We start from the raw sequence: 20162 nt of genomic DNA on the forward strand, positions 1-20162 counted from the left end.
TCCACAAAAAAAAATAAAAATAAAAATAAAATAATGTGTAATGGATCCACCATATGGGCTTTATGCCTTTCTGTTCAATGGATCATGGCCCAATAATGTGTAATGGATCCACCAAATGCTACATAACTGTAATTACCAATATACCCTGTTTTCCTACCAATATACCCTCTAAGACCTTCCTCGTGCGTCAAACCTCTTGCCTTTTGAAAGAATAATAAAAGCCTAAACAGGGAATCGTCTAGAGATCTATTGACTAATTGTCTGAGAATGAAATTCTAGCGTTTCCTTACGATCTCTTCTGGAGAAATCTCAGGGAGGAGGTGAATTGATTTTGAACCTCTTTCTCTGGTTCTTTTCCTTCTAGGGTTTTCAATTTCTTCCACAAATTGCTCTTGAAGCTCAGGTTTTCGATCAATTAATCTATTTATTTTTCTCTCTTTACGCTTAAAATCATCTGGAGAAGTTCCAATGGCTTCCAGGTTTTGCTTACGATTCAGATCTCGTCTTCAAAGCACTCTTTCGCAATTCTCCGCCCATCGCGCCTCCCCCTTCATCGCCGTTCCTGAATCTCTACTGTCAATTACTTCTCCATCTAATCTTTCTGTCATTCCCGTCGAATTTTCCTTCTCAAGTGCTGGAATTCGGTATCTATCGACCCTCAATCGGCAACCAGTTCGCAAACGAACCGTTGACATCGGTGCCAGAGCTCGTCAGCTTCAGAACCGCCGCCTCTGGACTTACGCACTCACCTTCAGTTGCATAGCCGGGTTTATTGTAATCGTCTTGAACAATTTCCAGGACCAATTGGTGTTCTATGTCACACCTACTGATGCCATGGAGAAGTACTCTACAAACCCTTCGAAGAACAAGTTCAGGTTAGGTGGGTTGGTTCTGGAAGGGAGCGTGACCCAGCCGGCTTCGTCTCCTGATATGGAGTTTGTGGTCACAGACTTGATCACTGATATCTTGGTACGTTACCAGGGTTCACTCCCTGATTTGTTTAGGGAAGGGCACTCTGTGGTTGTTGAGGGATTCGTTCGTCCATTCTCGGGGGAGCCTAAGGAGAAGCTGGCATCGTCAGCGAGGCGTGTGTCTGCTAAGGCCTTGAGTGGAGATTGTTATTTCGCGGCAACTGAGGTTCTCGCGAAGCACGACGAGAAGTATATGCCACAGGAGGTTGCCGCGGCGATAGAGAAAAATAAAGCCAAAATTGAGGCCGAGGCCGTGGCCGAGTCTGGGCAAGGAAGAGCCAGAGTAGCTTGATTCTGGGCAACGGTATGCCAATGACTGTTTCTGCAATATTTATCCTTCCTACATCAATGGATGATCAGATGGGTTGATGGTTGATGGTGACCTAGTATAGTCTTAGATGGCATATATATTTACTGGGGAGGAGAGGCATGATTTTCTATCAATGAGAGTCTTTTGTTTTCATTTTTGTTCTTGTAATGCGGCATTATTCTCTCCTCATTCTTTTTATTTTGATTGGACGAAACAAGGAAGAAAATGTGAGACTAATTTCTGATGAATAAGAAGATGTTCTCAGGTTGACTTTGCATAATTGTTTGTAAATTGCAATTTGGAATCTTAGAAGACTCTTGTGTTTTGGTTAGAATAACTTTCTTGGAATATATGTGTTTAAGATCAACTTGATGATCAATATTTATTTGAGATCCTGATTTGGTTTGGGCTAGTAGGTAGTGATAGATGTTAGCGCTCTCTCTCATGAAATAGTTAAACTAAACTGTGTTGGAGCATCAGAACAGTAAATGGTAGACATTTTATGCATCTTTACTCATTATAGTTATATAAACAACTACAGAACTGAGGATCATAGTCTACAATGCTGTTCTAATGACCTAGATCTTTCTCTCTTAAATTTTTTTTTTCCTCTTTATTGTAAAAAGAATGAAAGTATCAGGAGATTAGGGGAGAGATTGGCCCAGATGCAACAGCTTAGCCACGAGTCTACCATGTCCTGTATGAAAATTGTATCTCACTCCATGCGCACCTTCCTATTAATACCTATGAGACAGAAACCCGCTGAGATATAGGGCACTTAAACCTCATCTCCAGTCCATTGTTGCAACAGAACAGACCTGCTGAAATATCCTTCTTTCTATAGGTGTCAGCTAATCACAAAGGGTGGCACTTCCAATATTGAACACAAGGAAAGCAAGTCCCTGATGGGGAGCTATCCAGTGACCCAGAAAGACACAATATGATATCATACCCCCTACCCTCTCCTCCACTCCTTTTTGTTTCTCCTTTCTTTGCTTCTCAGGGAAGGTGTGGCAGAAGTAAGGCAAGTTCATTTTGAGAGTTACCACCTTTTCAAGGGGCCTGTAACCATTTGCAAACATGGGCTTTACACTCCTATACCCAGAGGAGTGCAGAAGATACTACCTTCTACCTAATGCAGAAGAGATTACTTTAATATGTCATGTTTGGGTGGATTGCATTAAAAGAAGTATCTATTATTTGGCATCTACTAGATTTTCTATTGTATTCCAGTACATATGACAAAGTGAACTTCCTATAGGATCTCAAGGCTTTAAGGCTTTTTAAGCAATTGGATCAATTGAAAACAAAGATGCAAGTAGATTTAACCAACAAGAAAGTCGTGAATAGTATATATTGGGACCATGTGAGCCCATGCAGCCATTATGAGACAGTAAAATAGAGAAAGGGAGGGAGGGAGGCGAGGGGAGGGCTTAGACTAGGTATTCCCTTGACAAATGGCATCAGTAATGTTGGAAATCCACATGGGCTGCTTCAACAATCGACTAGTTCTTAATGTTTTCGGTGTTCCTAATCAGCCGGGCTCCCTGATCAAACGAATAGAAAGTTATACATAGTCTACGACCCCCCCCCCCCAAAAAAAAGAAAATTTTAACCACAACACAGGGAAATCTAATGTTTAAGAAGGTGCAGCAGGTCCTGTAAAGTTGGCGTTGTTGCCTGATGATGGCCCTTCTGGGCTATTCTTTTTCCAGAAGGAAGTGGCTTCCTTTGATTGAATATTGTTCAAGATTTCCTTTTTCTTGGTTGATGAAGGTAATCTTATTTTGGTTGAATGTTGTCCAAGACCATCTTCCTGAGAGAGAATGAAGATGGAATTACATTGTTTCCTTAATGCTATTCTCTCTCTCTCTCTCTCTCTCTCTCTCTCTCTCTCTCTCTCTCTCTCTCTCTCTCTCTCTCTCCTATTCAGTGAAATTACATATCCTCCCCTATTGTCAGAGGATAAAGACAGACACAGGTTGGTGCTAGCATATGCTATGTAGCCCAACAGGGAAATCAATTGCATTTAATCATAAGGGCCGAGTTTCCCTTCACCTATGGTGAAAGAAAAATTTTCTTCAACATGGCCATTGGTAATTGGTAATAGCAGATTGCATTAGGGAGGGGTAATTTCATAAATAGGGATAGGAATGTAATGATGACAGCGGACATCAATCATGAGGCCACATCACTTGTCAAAAAAGAATTATTCCTTTACAATAGGGGAAGGAAAACTTAATCCACTATTAAATTGGGACCAAGCATTCCTTCAATCATGGTCAAGGGAGAACCTTTGAATGGTGTACATACAGTATCATACAATAGTGAGGGATATTATTGATCATTCCTAAACAAGGGTAGATATTTATGGCCATTGATGGCTGTAAGAGAGGTGCTTTGAAGGAAAACTTTCTCCATGGTTATCTATGTTTTGCTAAGACTGGACTAATTGATTTCTAAATAATGATGTAAGGGTACTCGAAAGCAAGAACAAATTTTCTTTATCTATCGAACTGGAGATCCAACCCGGATTCATCCATTAGTAAAATCGTATCTCATCAGAATTTCAGATAAGATTTATAAAGGAAAGAAGTTAAAGGAGCTTTACTTAACACACACAGGACAGCATATGCCTGGCTTTTGCTCCTTTCAAACTAAGACAACAAAAGTCCAGTTTTCGTGTTTGACTTTGATTAGACTGCCTGGTTTTATTGAATTTTCAATAGGATGACGTAATGGCACGCGCAAGCATCACAAATTTCACTCTGATGGCTTCAGATATGTGCATCTTTTCTATCAAAGATCATTACAAATAGGTTCCTAAGCCTAAGCATATCTGTGCAATGAGCAACTAGAATAGCATTTTGCCCAGACTTGAGTTTGCCCAGCTCCATCAGTTCTCATCATCAAACATGACAGGCACCACCACAAATTCTGCATCAAAGAGGTAACAGATTCAGTTCCTTCAATGGATTTCTATCCAAGCCCATTAAAGGTTACTACTAGTTATCCTAACCAAGTGTTGTATTGCAGATTGGCAGTTGTTACAGGAGCCAATAAGGGGATTGGATTGGAGATATGTCGCCAGTTAGCCTCAAATGGTGTAGCAGTGGTTTTAACAGCAAGAGATGAGAAGAAGGGTATTGAAGCTGTTGAGAAGCTCAAAGGGTATGGACTATCTGATGTGGTTTTCCATCAGTTGGATATGAAGGACCCTGCTAGTATTGCTTCCCTTGCTCATTTCATCAAAACCCAGTTTGGAAAGCTTGATATCTTGGTAACTTTGGAATCCCATATTTTCAAGTTGCAGAAAATCCTGGCATCTTGATTAGATTGGTTAAATGATTTAAGCTGAAATTTATTGTAGGTGAACAATGCAGGTGTCTTTGGAGTCAAATTAGATGATGCTGCTTATAGAGACCTGATGGCAGTGGATGATTCTGTGAGTCTCTGATCCTCTCCTCTGTTGTTAAAGGAAAGGATTCAAACTTATGCTGAAATATTGCATTCACTTGTGCAGCCAGAAACAAAGATAGCTAAATTTAGACAAATGGTAAGGCAAACTTATGAGACAGCTGAAGAATGTCTACAAGTAAACTACTATGGCACCAAAAGAGTGACTGAAGCACTTTTTCCTGTCCTCCAGCTATCTGATTCGCCGAGAATTGTAATGGTTTCTTCCGCTGCAGGGAAGCTACAGGTATTGATATCAAAACTGGACTTGTAAGGATATTTGTAGTTACTCCTTAGAACTTCCTCCATCTGAGTTAGAAGATTGGTGAAACAAAGATATTGGTTCTGTGGATTAAACAAGCTCTTCTTGGATATAGAGTCATTCTAAAATTCCAATGCATCCCTGATTTTTTTTGGGTTGGCTACACAATTCTCTTCTATACTATAATTTCTTTAAATTCTGTGGTCGTAGAAAATCTCACACACCTGGGCCAAGGAAGTGTTAAGTGATATTGATGGCCTCACAGAAGAGAGTGGATGAAGCACTGAACAAGTTTCTAAAGGATTTTAAGGATACTCAAGGCTGGCCTGCCTATAATATGTCCAAAGCAGCTTTGAATGCTTACACAAGGATTCTATCAAAAAAGTTTCCCAAATTCCGGATAAATTGTGTCTGCCCAGGTTATGTCAAAACTGACTTTAACCTCAACACGGAAATTTACTGTTGAAGAAGGTGCAGCAGGTCCTGTAAAGTTGGCTTTGTTGCCCGATGATGGACCTTCTGGGCTATTCTTTTTCCAGAAGGAAGTGACTTCTTTTGATTGAATATTGCTCAAGATTCCTTCTGCGCTGTTCTTGTTCCAGAAGTACTGTTCTTCTTTTGGTTGAATGTTGTTCAAGATCGTCTTCCTGAGAGAGAATGAAGCTGGAATGACCTTGTTTCCATACATTGTTCTTTGCTTCTATGTATTAAGCATTTGTCCAATGATAAAATAAAGAAAGTTACAATTGGTACTGAACCAAATTTTGATTTGTTACAGTTATTAAATTCTTATTTTGCTCGGTTAAAGGCTCTTAATGTTGGCAGGAACCCAATCGCGCAGCGGAAGGGATCGGTGAAAGTAAATAGTCTTATTAATAAATCAGATATGATGGACATACATATCCAACACTTAATTCAATTACCCAGTACTATGTGCTTATAATGGAGAATATATGCATTTTCCAATGATCTGATCTTTAAACAAAACAGCGAAAAGAAAAAATAAAGAAATCCATCACAGAAAGATCAATTTGACAGTTAACGGTAAACCAAAAAGCCTTCCACCATCATCAACAACGGTATCAATATTTAACGAGAGAAAGAATGCTATTAGTCTACGTAGCATAAACTAGTGCCTCCATGTTTCTCCCTCTCCTCCCCCTCCTATGAAATGACATATTCGCCACTACCATCAAGTGAGAGATAAACACAGGGAGGCACCAACGTAAGCTACATAGCCGGATAAGGAACTCAATCTCATTTAACTATTTTCTTAGGATCAACATGGCTATGGTTAATCGGTTCCAATAAATTGCATCGCGGTGAGTTAATTTCAACTTTATAAAAATAAGGGGTAAGCATGTAATGATGACAGAAGACACCAATCATGGGCTAACATCACATGTTTTCTCCTAACTATTAAATTGGAACCGAGTAATCTTTCAGCCATAATCTAGGGAGAACCTTCAAATGGTGTCCATAAGGTATGGTGCAATAGTCAGGGTTATTTTTGATCGTAAATAGAGGTAGATATTTATGGCCATTGATGGTTTGATGGTTCTTAACCACACACAGTCAAGGAAAAGCTTCACCTATTAAATTGGGTTTTCATGGTTTGCTTCTACTGGACTAACTGATTTATAAATAATGATGTTTTTTCTCTTTTTGGCAGAATTTATAAACTTAACTAAATTAGACCTTGTATTATGGCAAGATTGCTTGATATTCCAAAAGTTTGAAAAGTTTATTTGAAGCTTTGTGAAACCTGACATATTAGTCTAGTGTTAGTGACGGAATGAAAAAACATTTTATCTTTATAAGTTATTCAACCTAAAAAAACTCAAATCAATTTAAATAGTGGGTGAACTTCCATCTCAATTCCTTTCATCCACATTTTCTCTCCCCCACTCGCTGCTGCAAACCTTTTTCGCTAAATGGGTCCGAATCGATTTTCGAAATTAAGGTTTGGCAAGGGAAACAATAACGGAACATTGTGATGGTTTAACCCAAGGGGGTAGCACAGTTGGCGAGCAACGAATTTGATACTAGCCGTAAAATCGGACATTCTAAGTTCATCTCCCACTAGGCACACCTTGGGCACTTACACAGGGGTGTTTTATGTTCTTCACTACTTTCAGTGAAAGTTGAATGGTTCTTATTTGACCTTGAAATGACCCGATCCATGCAGTTGTGGGGTTAGTATGAGCCCGCGGGACTAATTAGGCCAAAGGCCTAGATATCCGTCGTTAGCAAAAGAATGAACATTGTGATGGAAGGAACTAGGTTCCTCACAAATCCTAGCAAACTAGAGAAACAGAGCTCCTATCCTTGTGGGACTTCACGAAACCTTGAACACAATTCCAATATCTTTGGAACGGAGAAGCAAGCTTCTCCTCCTCAGGCGAATCTCTTTTCACTTTAGAAGCCTGCGTACTTGATCCTCAATATCTAACTCCAAAATGCCATTAACGGGTTTGCAAAACTATGCTAACCACAACAAAAAGAATAATGAAAAGCAAGCATAACCTTAATTTAGAAATCAATTCAGATCCATTTAGTGGAAAAGGTTGCAACAACGAGCAGAGGAGAAAATGGATTCCATATCCATGGACCAGGGACGTACGTGAATCTGTTCCGCTCTTGAGCATTTATAATCTTTTCTATTCATGACATCATTGATGATTTTTTATTCAAAATAAATAAATAAATGACAATTGACTAATGTTCTACGTCTAATAAATCTAAAATGCAAAGGTTGTCTATATAAACTTTTCAAATTTTACCAATGGGGTTGGTAGTCTTGTGGTGAAAATGCCCTCAACCCATCACCGTTCAAGTCAACTGATTGTGGGTTTGAGTCTTGACATGCACACTATCGCCCATTGGTCCTGCGGAAACCCCGCTTGCTATACGGGGGCTTGTCCATCACTACTATGGAGCACATTTTTTCCATTACCAAAAAAAAAACTTTTCACACTTCTGAAGTGTCAAACAATCTGGCCATAGTACCCCTACACAGGGGTGTCTAAGTAATTAACCCATTTTACAAAAATAATAATAATATTAATAATAAGTAACCCATTTATTAAATAATGATGTAAGGGCACACGAAAGCAATGGTCTGAAATTAAGAAGCCCATACAGTTAAGAAGAAGATTGACTTGACACTCACACAACATTAACCTTGTTTTCTAGTTTTAATCTCATTAGACTGTTTGGTTTTATTGATTTTTCAATAATATGATGTAATGGCACACGCAAGCATCACAATAATATATACATGGTTTTTACAGAATCACATTATAAATGGGCTACTACGCCTAAGCATATCTGTGCAATTAGCAACTAGAATAAAATTTTGCCCAGACTTTTTTTTCTCTATTTCATCACTTTCATCATCGAACATGACAGGCACCAACACAAACTCTGCATCAAAGAGGTAACTGATTTAGCTCCTTTAGGATTTCTAACCAGACCCATTAAATGTCACCACCAGTTATCCTAACCAAGTGTTTTGTTGCAGATTGGCAGTTGTTACGGGGGCCAATAAGGGGATTGGATTGGAGATATGTCGCCAGTTAGCCTCCAACGGTGTAGCAGTGGTTTTGACAGCCAGAGATGAGAACAGAGGTGTTGAAGCTGTTGAGAAGCTCAAAGGGTCTGGACTATCTGATGTGGTTTTTCATCAACTGGAAGTGACGGACCCTGCTAGTATCGCTTCCCTTGCTCTCTTCATCAAAACCCAGTTTGGAAAGCTTGATATCTTGGTAACTTTGGAGTTCCATATTTTAATCTGTGTCGTTATAGAGAATTCCATCAAAATCTAGTTGCAGAAAATCCTGGCATCTTGATTAGATTGATTAAATGATTTAAGCTGAAATTTGTTGTAGGTGAACAACGCAGGTGTCAATGGAGCCATATTTGATGATGCTGGTCTCGCAGCAATAATGGCAGTGGGTGATTCTGTAAGACTCTTCAGAATAACTTTTTTAATCTTAATAGGAAAGGATTAAAACTTACGCTGAAATTCTTCTACTCATGTAGCAAGAAGTTAGGGCAGCTAAATTTAAGCAACTGGCAAGGCAAACTTGTGAGACGGGCCTGGAATGTCTACAAGTGAACTACTATGGCACCAAAAAAGTGACTGAAGCACTTCTTCCTCTCCTTCAGTTATCGGATTCGCCAAGAATTGTGAATGTTTCTTCTTCTCAAGGGAAGCTACAGGTACTGGTATCGAACCTGATCTTGTAAAGATGTTGGTAGATATACCTTAGAACTTGCTCCATCTGGGTTTGAGGATTGGTGAAACAAATCTTTTGATTTGTGGATGGAAAAGCTCTTAATATGAAAATAAGAAGGAAAAAAAAAAAACCTTTGCCTTTTCGCTCAATCATTTGAATTCCATTTTCTTTAACTTGTGATGTAGTTTAGTTCAAGTAGTTTTTGTTTGTGAATTGATAAAATAGGATATAGATCACTCTGCTACATGGAGTGGTGTTGTGCTCATCTGAAAATTGATAGATGGGAAGTTACTCAAAAGAAGCAAAGAGGCTGTATGTCAAATTGGGTGGCTTATTTCAATCATATGCCTGTCATGTATGAGTTATTTCTCTTGTTTTTCAATTCTCGTTATTCAGCTCTTTTGCTTCAAACAGAATAGGACTTCCTATGGCAGTTCGATTAGTTGGTAAAGTATGTAGATCTTATGCTACGGAATCTCGGTCTGCAACCCATTCCATGATTTGGATTTCCCACTTCCAGTGTTTTGCAGGGATTGGAGTCCTTTCAACTATGAGCTTGAAACCTTGACTTACCATTAATTTGTAATGATCTTCACATTGGACTGTCTCCTTTCAACTATGAGCTTGAAACCTTGACTAACCATTAATTTGTAATGATCTTCACATTAGACTGTGTACTATCTATTAATACCTTTTACATGAATCTGGATTACCAATGGCCAAGACTGATCCAACGCTACTACCTGAAATTTTGACCATTTGCACTTGCAAGGAATTTGAGTTGTGACCCCTTCAGTCTTGGGGTTGGCTTCACAGTTCTATTCTGCCATTTAAGCACTATTCAAAAAGGACAACCCGATAATATGAGTTGATATGGACATTTATCCTTGTTAGTTTAGTTGACACCAATTTCTTTAATTCTATTGTTGCAGAGAATCTCACACACCTGGGTTAAAGAAGTGCTAAGTGATATAGATGGTCTCACAGAAGAGAGAGTGGATGAGGCACTGACCAAGTATCTAAAGGATTTCAGGGAGGGTTTAATAGATACTCAAGGCTGGCCTGCCTATAGTATATCCAAAGCAGCTTTGAATACCTACACAAGGATTCTATCAAAAAAGTTGCCCAAATTCCGGATAAATTGTGTTGGCCCGGGTTTTGTTAAGACTGACCTTAACTGCAACACAGGAGAATTTACTGTTGAAGAAGGTGCAGCAGGTCCTGTAAAGTTGGCTTTGTTGACTGATGATGGCCCTTCTGGGCTATTCTTTTATCAGAAGGAAGTGTCTTCTTTCTGATTGAATATTGTTCAGGATAATTTTTTTTTTTCTTTTCTTTTTTTCCTGGTTGGGGGAATAGGATGAAGATCATCTTCTTTTGGTTGAATGATGTTCTAGACCATCTTCCTGGGAGAGAATAAAGATGGAATTGCCTTGTCTCGATACATAGTTCTTTGCTTCTATGTATTATCTCTCTAATGATGAAAAAATATTGGCACTGAAGAATCAAATAATTTTGATTTGATTTTGTTATTAAATTCTTAGTTTGCTTGGTTAGATTAGTTTACAAATGTAGTCTTTATTTATTCAAATAGATTTTGCTTCCCATTAAGCTTCAATTGGAAAACTGAAAAACACAGTACTAGTTTACTTTTTGCTTCAATTCGAGATTTTGAGGTCAGACAACACTTCTTAATCTCAGTTTTCAAAGACAGATAGAAGCATTTGAAGGAAAGGAGGCTCTGAAAGTGCCACTATTTGGCATTAACTGGGAAATTGGTAGAGATTTTAGAATAAGATTTTTTCGCATAGCCTCAATGTAGAGCAACAAAAGAGTCACTGTTGCATTTTTTTACTATGAATCTGTTTGCAAACAATTATAATCAAATAATGGTAATCAAAGGTATGAATTTCTCTAAATGAATACTCTGATGATCTGATCTGATATATAAACAAAACAGTGGAAAAGGAGAGGAAAAAAAATGAAGAAAAAGAATCAAAGAAATCCATCATCCGATAGTTTCTATAAACCAGTGTCTCCTACCATCATCAGCAGTTGATCCAGCTGGGTAGTTTATACTAGTTAAGGCCTTTAGGGTGCCATAAAAGCCCAATCGGCCCAAACCTACCTTAACCCGCCTTGGGCATGGGGTAAGCACTCAGCCCTACACTGGGGCTGCGCTTGGGATGGAATTTTCAAGCCCGATGCAGGGCCGGGTCTGGGTTGAGGATGGCCCAGCCCAACCAAATGTATGCAATAAATGTATATTTTTAAATATAATAAATATATTACATTCCTACATTAATATATAATATATCATACTTTTTAAATGTCTTTATTTACTATCAACAACTTTTTGTCATCACACTACCCACATCTATCTTTACTCTTCTTTTTTTTTTTTTTTTTGGGAAGACATTGTTGGCTTTCAAAGTTTGAGAATGAGCAGGTTGATGGTCTCTCTCTCATCCAAACGGCAATATAGAGGGACTCTCATGGTCTATTAGGGCCAACCTGGCCCAATTAGGGCTGGGCTAAGTTGGGCTGATCCTAACAGAATTGAGCTTGGGCTCAACCTAAACTAGAATTTGGCTGGCCTGGGCTGAGTTAAGAGACCTTACAAGGGTTAGGCTTTAAAACCCAGCCCAATTCAGCCCATTGACACCCTTAATGCTATTCTCTCTCTCTCTCTCTCTCTCTCTCACTCAGTGAAATTACATATCCTCCCCTATTGTCGGGGGACAAAGACAGACACAAGATGGTGCTAGCATATGCTATGTAGCCCAATAGGGAAATCAATTGCATTTAATCATAAGGGCCGAGTTTCCCTTCACCTATGGTGAAAGAAAAATTTTCTTCAACATGGCCATTGGTAATTGGTAATAGCAGATTGCATTAGGGAGGGGTAATTTCATAAATAGGGATGAGAATGTAATGATGACAGCGGACATCAATCATGGGGCCACATCACTTTTCCAAAAAGAATTATTCCTTTACAATAGGGGAAGGAAAACTCAATCCACTATTAAATTGGGACCAAGTATTTCTTCAATCATGGTCAAGGGAGAACCTTTGAATGGTGTACATACAGTATCATACAATAGTGAGGGATATTATTGATCATTCCTAAACAAGGGTAGATATTTATGGCCATTGTTGGCTGAAAGAGAGGTGCTTCGAAGGAAAACTTTCTCCATGGTTATCTATGTTTTGCTAAGACTGGACTAATTGATTTCTAAATAATGATGTAAGGGTACTCGAAAGCAAGAACAAATTTTCTTTATCTATCTACAAGTACTGCAAGAAGATTGGTGAAACAAAGATATTGGTTCTGGGGATTAAATAAGCTCTTCTTGGATATAGAGTCATTCTAAAATTCCCATGCATCCCTGACCTTTTTTGGGTTGGCTACACAATTCTCTTCTATACTATAATTTCTTTAAATTCTGTGGTTGTAGAAAATCTCACACACCTGGGCCAAGGAAGTGTTAAGTGATATTGATGGCCTCACAGAAGAGAGAGTGGATGAAGCACCGAACAAGTTTCTAAAGGATTTTAAGGATACTCAAGGCTGGCCTGCCTCTGATATGTCCAAAGCAGCTTTGAATGCTTACACAAGGGTTCTATCAAAAAAGTTTCCCAAATTCCGGATAAATTGTGTCTGCCCAGGTTATGTCAAAACTGACTTTAACCTCAACACAGGGATATCTACTATTGAAGAAGGTGCAGCAGGTCCTGTTAAGTTGGCTTTGTTGCCCGATGATGGACCTTCTGGGCTATTCTTTTTCCAGAAGGAAGTGACTTCTTTTGATTGAATATTGCTCAAGATTCCTTCTGCGCTGTTCTTGTTCCAGAAGTACTGTTCTTATTTTGGTTGAATGTTGTTCAAGATCGTCTTCCTGAGAGAGAATGAAGCTGGAATGAACTTGTTTCCATACATTGTTCTTTGTTTCTATGTATTAAGCATTTGTCCAATGATAAAATGAAGAAAGGTACAATTGGTACTGAACCAAATCTTGATTTGTTACAGTTATTAAATTCTTATTTTGCTCGGTTAGATTTGTTCCTTTCTATTACCTTCGATTGAAGAACTCACAAAAAAAAAAAAAAAAAAAAAAAAAAAAAAAGAGGATTAAAGGCTCTTAATGTTGGCAGGAACCCAATTCTGCTGTGGAAGGGATCAGATTGGGCATAAATGAAAATAAATAGTCTTATTAATAAATCGGATTTGATGGACATACATAATCAACACTTAATTCAAGTACCCAGTACTATGTGCTTAAAATGGAGAATTTATGCATTTTCCAATGATCTGATCTATAACCAAAACAGCGAAAAGAAAAAATAAAGAAATCCATCACAGAAAGATCAATTTGACCGTTACTGTAAACCAGAAAGTCTTCCACCATCATCAACAATAGTATCAATATTTAACTAGAGAAAGAATGCTATCAAGGTACGTAGCGTAAGCTAGTGCCTCCATGTTTCTCCTTTTCCTCTTTCCTATGAAATGACATATCTGCCACTACTATCAGAGGAGAGATGAATACAGGGAGGCACCAACGTAAGCTACATAGCCGGATAGGGAACTTAATCTCATTTAACTATTTTTTTAAGATCAACATGGCTATGGTTAATCGGTTCCATCAAATTACATCAGCGTGAGTTAATTTCAACTTTATAAAAATAAGAGGTATGAGTGTAATGATGACAAAAGGCACCAATCATGAGCTAACACATCACATATATACTCTAGCTATTTCAAATGATGTCCATGAGATATCGTGCAATGGTGGGAGTTATTTTGGATCTTTCATAAATAGAGGCGGATATTTATTGACATTGATGGTTTGATGGTTCTTGACCACACAAGGTCAAGGAAAAGCTTTACCTATTAAATTGGGTTTTCATGGTTTGCTCCTACTGGACTAACTGATTTATATATAATGATGTTTTTTTCTCTTTTGGCAGAATTTATAAAAGACTTAACTAAATTAGACCTTGTATTATGGCGAGATTGCTTGATATCTCAAAAGTTTGAAAAGTTTATTTGAAGCTTTATGAAACCTGACAATATTAATCTGGTGGTAGCAATGGAATAAAAAAACCATTTTATCTTTATAAGTTATTCAACCTAAAAAACTCATATCAATTTAAGTAGTGGGTGAACTTCCATCTCAATTCCTTTCATCCACTTTTTCTCTACCCCACTCACTGCTGCAAACATTTTTCACTAAATGGGTCGGAAGCGATTTCGAAATTAAGGTTTGGCAAGGGAAACGATAACAGAACATTGTGCCCAAGGGGGTAGCACAGTTGGTGAGCAACGAACTTGGCACGAGCCGTAAAGTCGGACGTCCTAAGTTCGAGTCCCACTAGGTACACCTTGGGTCACTCACACGGGGGTGTTTAGTGCTCTTCACTGCTTTTAGTGAAAGTTGAATGATTCTCATTTAACCTCGGAATATCCGTCGTTAGCAAAAAAAAAGAAAACATTGTGATGGAAGGAACTACTCACAAGTCCTAGCAAACTAGAGAAACAGAGCTCCTATCCTTGTGGGACTTCACGAAACCCTGAACACAGTTCCACTACTTTGGAACGGAGAAGCAAGCTTCTCCTCCTCAGGCGAATCTCTTTTCACTTTAGAAGCCTACATACTCGATCCTCAATATCTAACTCCAAAATGCCATTAACGGGTTTGCAAAACTCTACTGACCACAAAAAAAAAAAAAAGCAAGCATAACCTTAATTTAGAAATCAATTCGGATCCATTTAGCAGAAAATGTTGCAACAACGAGCAGAGGAGAAAATAGATTCCATATCCACGGATCAAGGACGTACGTGAATGTGATTCGCTCTTGGGCATTTATAATCTTTTCATTTCATGACATCATCGATATTTTTTATTCAAAATAAATAAATAAATGACGATTGACTAATGTTCTAGTTCTAATAAATCTAAAATGCAAAGGTTGTCTATATAAAATTTTCAAACTTTACCAATGGGGTTGGTAGTCTTGTGATGAAAATGCCCTCAACCCATCACCATTCAAGTCAACTGATTGTGGAACTATCGCCCATTGATCTTGCGAAATCCCTGCTTCCAGTACGGGGATCACTACCATGGAAGACCCTTTTTCTATTACCAAAAAACTACTTTTCAAACTTTTGTAGTGTAGTACAGCTACACAGGGGTGTATAAGTAATAACCCATTTTACCAAAAAATAATAATAATAATTAACCCATTTATTAAATAATGATGTAAGGGCACACGAAAGCAATGGTCTGAAATTAAGAAACTGATACAGTTAAGAAGAAGGTTTACTTCACACTCACACAACATTGACCTGGTCTTCTTGTTTTAATCTGATTAGAATGACTGGTTTTATTGATTTTTCAATAGTATGATGTAATGGCACACGCAAGCATCACAATAATATATACATGGTTTTTATAAAATCACATTATAAATAGGCTCCTAAGCCTAAGCATATCTGTGCAATTAGCAACTAGAATAAAATTTTGCCCAGACTTGGTTTTCTCTATTCCATCACTTCTCATCATCGAACATGACAGGCACCAACACAAACTCTGCATCAAAGAGGTAACTGATTTAGCTCCTTTAATGGATTTCTAACCAGACCCATTAAATGTCACCACCAGTTATCCTAACCAAGTGTTATGTTGCAGATTGGCAGTTGTTACAGGGGCCAATAAAGGGATTGGATTGGAGATATGTCGCCAGTTAGCCTCCAACGGTGTAGCAGTGGTTTTGACAGCCAGAGATGAGAACAGGGGTGTTGAAGCTGTTGAGAAGCTCAAAGGGTCTGGACTATCTGATGTGGTTTTTCATCAACTGGAAGTGACGGACCCTGCTAGTATTGCTTCCCTTGCTCTCTTCATCAAAACCCAGTTTGGAAAGCTTGATATCTTGGTAACTTTGGAGTTCCATATTTTTATTTGTATCGTTACAGAGAATTCCATCAAAACCTAGTTTCAGAAAATCCTGGCATCTTAATTTAGATTGGTTAAATGATTTAAGCTGAAATTTGTTGTAGGTGAACAATGCAGGTGTCAATGGAGCCATATTTGATGATGCTGGTCTCGCAGCAATAATGGCAGTGGGTGATTCTGTAAGACTCTTCAGAATAACTTTTTTAATCTTAATAGGAAAGGATTAAAACTTACGCTGAAATTCTTCTACTCATGTAGCAAGAAGTTAGGGCAGCTAAATTTAGGCAACTGGTAAGGCAAACTTGTGAGACGGGCCCGGAATGTCTACAAGTGAACTACTATGGCACCAAAAAAGTGACTGAAGCACTTCTTCCTCTCCTTCAGTTATCGGATTCGCCAAGAATTGTGAATGTTTCTTCTTCTCAAGGGAAGCTACAGGTACTGGTATCGAACCTGATCTTGTAAAGATATTGTGAATGTTCTAAGGTGGTCAGTAGACTCAGGTACATCTTAGAACTTGCACCCTTCTTTTCCCTCAACAATTTGAATCTCATCATTCCAAGCAACATATACCCCTCCAAAGACCTTGCAGTACCTGGAGCCTCGCGCACTGGGTATGCCCTTGTCATGAATCTAAGCAATGAATTTTGGTGGCATCTGCTTTGTAGTGTTGCGTGCTAAACTTAGGTCAACTCCATAAACCATTCTCAGTTATTCAGGGTTGGCTGCAGAATTCTATTCTGCCACTTGAGCACTATCCCTCTTCCTTTAAAAGATGATTTGGTATGGATACTATGCTAATTCAGTTTAATTGAATATAATTTCTCTAATTCTGTTGTTGCAGAACATCTCAGTCACCTGGGCTAAGGATGTGCTAAGTGATACTGATGGCCTCACAGAAGAGAGAGTGGATGAAGCAGTGAACAAGTATCTTAAGGAATTCAAGGAGGGTTTAATAGAAACTAAAGGCGGGCCTGCATATTGCATGTCCAAAGCAGTTTTGAATGCCTACACAAGGATTCTATCAAAAAAGTTTCCCAAATTCCGGATAAATTGCGTCTGCCCAGGTTATGTCAAATCTGATTTTAACCTCAACACAGGGAAATTTACTATTGAAGAAGGTGCAGCAGGTCCTGTTAAGTTGGCTTTGCTGCCTGATGATGGCCCTTCTGGGCTATTCTTTTTCCAGAAGGAAGTGACTTCCTTTGATTGAATATTGTTCAAGATTTCCTTTTTCTTGTTGGGGGGTTGGGGATGAAGATCATCTTATTCTGGTTGAATTTTGTTCAAGATCTTCTTCCTGAGAGAGAATAAAGCTAGAATTACCTTATTTCCATACAAAGTTCTTTACTTCCTATGTATTACATATTTGTCCAGTAATGAAATAAAGACTGTTACAATTGGTACTGAACCAAATAATTTTTATTTGATACAGTTATTGAATTCTTAGTTATATTTACTCAAATGGACATTGCTTTCCATTGCTTTTAATTGAAGAACATACTTCTTATTTCGGAGTAGCATGCAGTTTTTTCAGTTGGTCTCTCTTAAGTGGAAGAGATGGAGTTGAAAATTTTTAAAGAAGGGATCCAACATGTTGACGTTGGTCTCTCTCAAGTGGAAGAGATGGAGTTGACATTTTTTGAAGAGGGAATCCAACATGTTGACGATATTATTCAAAAGCCGTTTCAACTATACTGGATGAAATCACCGTATAAGATTCACCCGTACTACCTTCGCTCCAAAGAATGAAAAACTTAATTGATTTGACTTTACGTTCCTTATATTTTCATCACTTCTACCTTATCTAGGGTTGTCATTACTTTTACCTTATCTGGGGTTGACGTGGTGCCTTTTTATACTTGTGCCAGTCTTTTTGTTCCTATTTATTTAAAAAAAAAAAAATTTGTCCGAACTTTCCACCACAAATTTTACAAACTTAACGTTGTGTGGCCTCTAAACTCCAAATTGATGAAGCCACTGGAGTCACTGGAATGACTTCTCAATTGCGATAAAGGTACTCTTCCCATTTTCCACTATGGTGGGCGAGCGGCTTCAAAGTTTTGAAGATATTTATGATTTCCTCTTTCTTTATTGGAGTTGTAAGAAAGCAGGTTTTGGTCGGCAGCGCTTATTGAAGAACAGAACCAAGCCTGCGTCATTCGCTATTGATCGAAGAAAACCAAGCGAATGGCGAAATGTCAGCTCTGCGATCGATAGGGAGAGAGTGGCCTACGATCAGCTAGCTCAACCGTTGCTTGCTTGTTGGTTGATATTTTTCTTAAACTGTGTCGAACATGGCAGAGACCAACACAAATTCTACATCAAAGAGGTAATTGATTCAGCTCCAAAGCAGACCCATTTAAGGCTACCGCCAGTTATCCTAACCAAGAGTTGTATTGCAGATTAGCAGTTGTTACAGGAGCCAATAAAGGGATTGGATTGGAGATATGTCGCCAATTAGCCTCCAATGGTGTAGCAGTGGTTTTGACAGCCAGAGATGAGAAGAAAGGTGTTGAAGCTGTTGAGAAGCTCAAAGGGTCTGGACTATCTGATGTGGTTTTTCATCAGCTGGATGTGAAGGACCCTGCTAGAATTGCTTCCCTAGGTCATTTCATCAAAACCCATTTTGGAAAGCTTGATATCTTGGTAATTTTGGAATCCCATATTTTTATTTGTATCATTACAGAGAATTTCATCAGAATCTATTTGCAGAAAATCCTGGCATCTTGCTTTTATTGATTAAATGATTTGAGCTGAAATTTGTTCTAGGTGAACAATGCAGCTGTCTCTGGAATCAAAATAGATGATGATGCTTGTGAAGCCCTAATGACAATAGATGCTTCTGTAAGTCTCTGACTCTCTCCTTTGTTGTTAATGTTTGTGGTTACAAGCTTTATATTCTGTACCTCATAAGATGGTTATGTTAAAAAAGACTCCTAGATTCTTACCCATTACCAGATTATCTTCTGTTCAAATCTTTGGAATGATTACAGGTTCCAAGTTTAACTCACTCTTATTACTTGTGATAAACTGTTCCTAGAATGACTACATTTAACATAAATGTGTGTGTTTTCGTGTGAGTGACAGAGAAAAAATGACTAGGATTTGCATGGTATGGTAGCGAAAGAGTACTCTATAATACCATCAAGTCTTGTGCCTATGCTTTGGGCCAGTCATGTTTGAGACTAGCTCATGTATTAGGTTGGCCAGATCAAAGGTTGCCCCTGCCACGAATTCCAATCCATTCAAGAACAGTATTGAGCCATTCAGATGCATATAAATCCTTTTGAGGTTTTCAGAGATGTCACTGGTGTGGCATATTTCACATTCACCAGTTGGGGGCTTGATAGTTCGATGCTCCAGTAGAACATTTCCTTTAGGGATTCTCAGGGGCATGATAGTTTATTAGTTAGTCAGAGGAATAACCTGCTCAACATTGGGGGATTTGTTGAGAAATTTTGTGCTATTATCAAAACCGATCGGGTTTGTTCTCTTCTGTAAATTTGTTTGTTTTACCTTTTAGGATGCCTCTTCAGAGTTTGTATTCTTGGGCTCTTGAACTCTTCTTTCCCCCTTTTAATAAAATTCTATTTTCAGTAAAAAAAAAAAAAGGAATTAATTGCTTAATCCTAACAGGAAAGGATGAAAACTTATACTGAAAAGTTTCTACTCATGCAGCAAGAAGTTAAGGAAGCTAAATTTAGACAACTGGCAAGGCAAACATATGAGACGGCCCAAGAATGTGTACAAGCAAACTACTATGGAACCAAAAGAGTGACTGAAGCACTTCTTCCTATCCTTCAGTTATCTGATTCACCGAGAATTGTAAATGTTTCTTCCTCATCAGGGAGGCTACAGGTACTGGTATCGAACCTGATCTTGTAAAGATGTTGGTAGATATACCTTAGAACTTGCTCCATCTGGGTTTGAGGATTTGTGGATGGAAAAGCTCTTATAAAAAAA

The 20162-nt window shown here is 38.4% G+C and overlaps 4 protein-coding genes and 1 pseudogene across 5 annotated transcripts; all 5 read left to right on the plus strand.

Annotated features, from left to right (window-relative positions):
* Positions 1-240: 240 nt before the first annotated feature.
* Positions 241-1558, plus strand: LOC122066567 (cytochrome c-type biogenesis protein CcmE homolog, mitochondrial-like). The gene has a single exon (XM_042630394.1). It carries the CDS (start codon positions 469-471, stop codon positions 1261-1263), a length of 795 nt encoding a protein of 264 aa, XP_042486328.1. The 5' UTR covers positions 241-468; the 3' UTR covers positions 1264-1558.
* Positions 1559-4237: 2679 nt separating this feature from the next.
* LOC122066564 lies at positions 4238-5761 on the plus strand (annotated as a pseudogene).
* A 2558-nt stretch (positions 5762-8319) lies between these two features.
* Positions 8320-10783, plus strand: LOC122066566 (salutaridine reductase-like). The gene is made up of 5 exons (XM_042630393.1): positions 8320-8438; positions 8523-8766; positions 8890-8964; positions 9044-9223; positions 10173-10783. The coding sequence occupies exons 1-5, from the start codon at positions 8404-8406 to the stop codon at positions 10536-10538; spliced, it is 900 nt and encodes a 299-aa protein (XP_042486327.1). The 5' UTR covers positions 8320-8403; the 3' UTR covers positions 10539-10783.
* A 4914-nt stretch (positions 10784-15697) lies between these two features.
* On the plus strand, positions 15698-17612 carry LOC122066565 ((+)-neomenthol dehydrogenase-like). Its single transcript, XM_042630392.1, has 5 exons — positions 15698-15846; positions 15933-16176; positions 16301-16375; positions 16455-16634; positions 17041-17612. The coding sequence occupies exons 1-5, from the start codon at positions 15812-15814 to the stop codon at positions 17407-17409; spliced, it is 903 nt and encodes a 300-aa protein (XP_042486326.1). The 5' UTR covers positions 15698-15811; the 3' UTR covers positions 17410-17612.
* Positions 17613-18128: 516 nt separating this feature from the next.
* Positions 18129-20144, plus strand: LOC122066568 (salutaridine reductase-like). 2 transcript variants are annotated; one of them, XM_042630397.1, is made up of 5 exons: positions 18129-18213; positions 18325-18528; positions 18602-18845; positions 18969-19043; positions 19878-20144. In XM_042630397.1, exons 2-5 carry the CDS (start codon positions 18494-18496, stop codon positions 20082-20084), a joined length of 561 nt encoding a protein of 186 aa, XP_042486331.1. In that variant the 5' UTR covers positions 18129-18213; positions 18325-18493; the 3' UTR covers positions 20085-20144. The 2 variants fall into 2 exon arrangements, with proteins under 2 accessions (XP_042486331.1, XP_042486329.1); XM_042630395.1 differs by lacking the exon at positions 18129-18213 and having other exon boundaries at positions 18222-18528.
* Positions 20145-20162: the final 18 nt, after the last annotated feature.

This window comes from Macadamia integrifolia, unplaced genomic scaffold, assembly GCF_013358625.1.
Source record: "Macadamia integrifolia cultivar HAES 741 unplaced genomic scaffold, SCU_Mint_v3 scaffold2467, whole genome shotgun sequence".
Classification (NCBI taxonomy): Eukaryota; Viridiplantae; Streptophyta; class Magnoliopsida; order Proteales; family Proteaceae; genus Macadamia; species Macadamia integrifolia.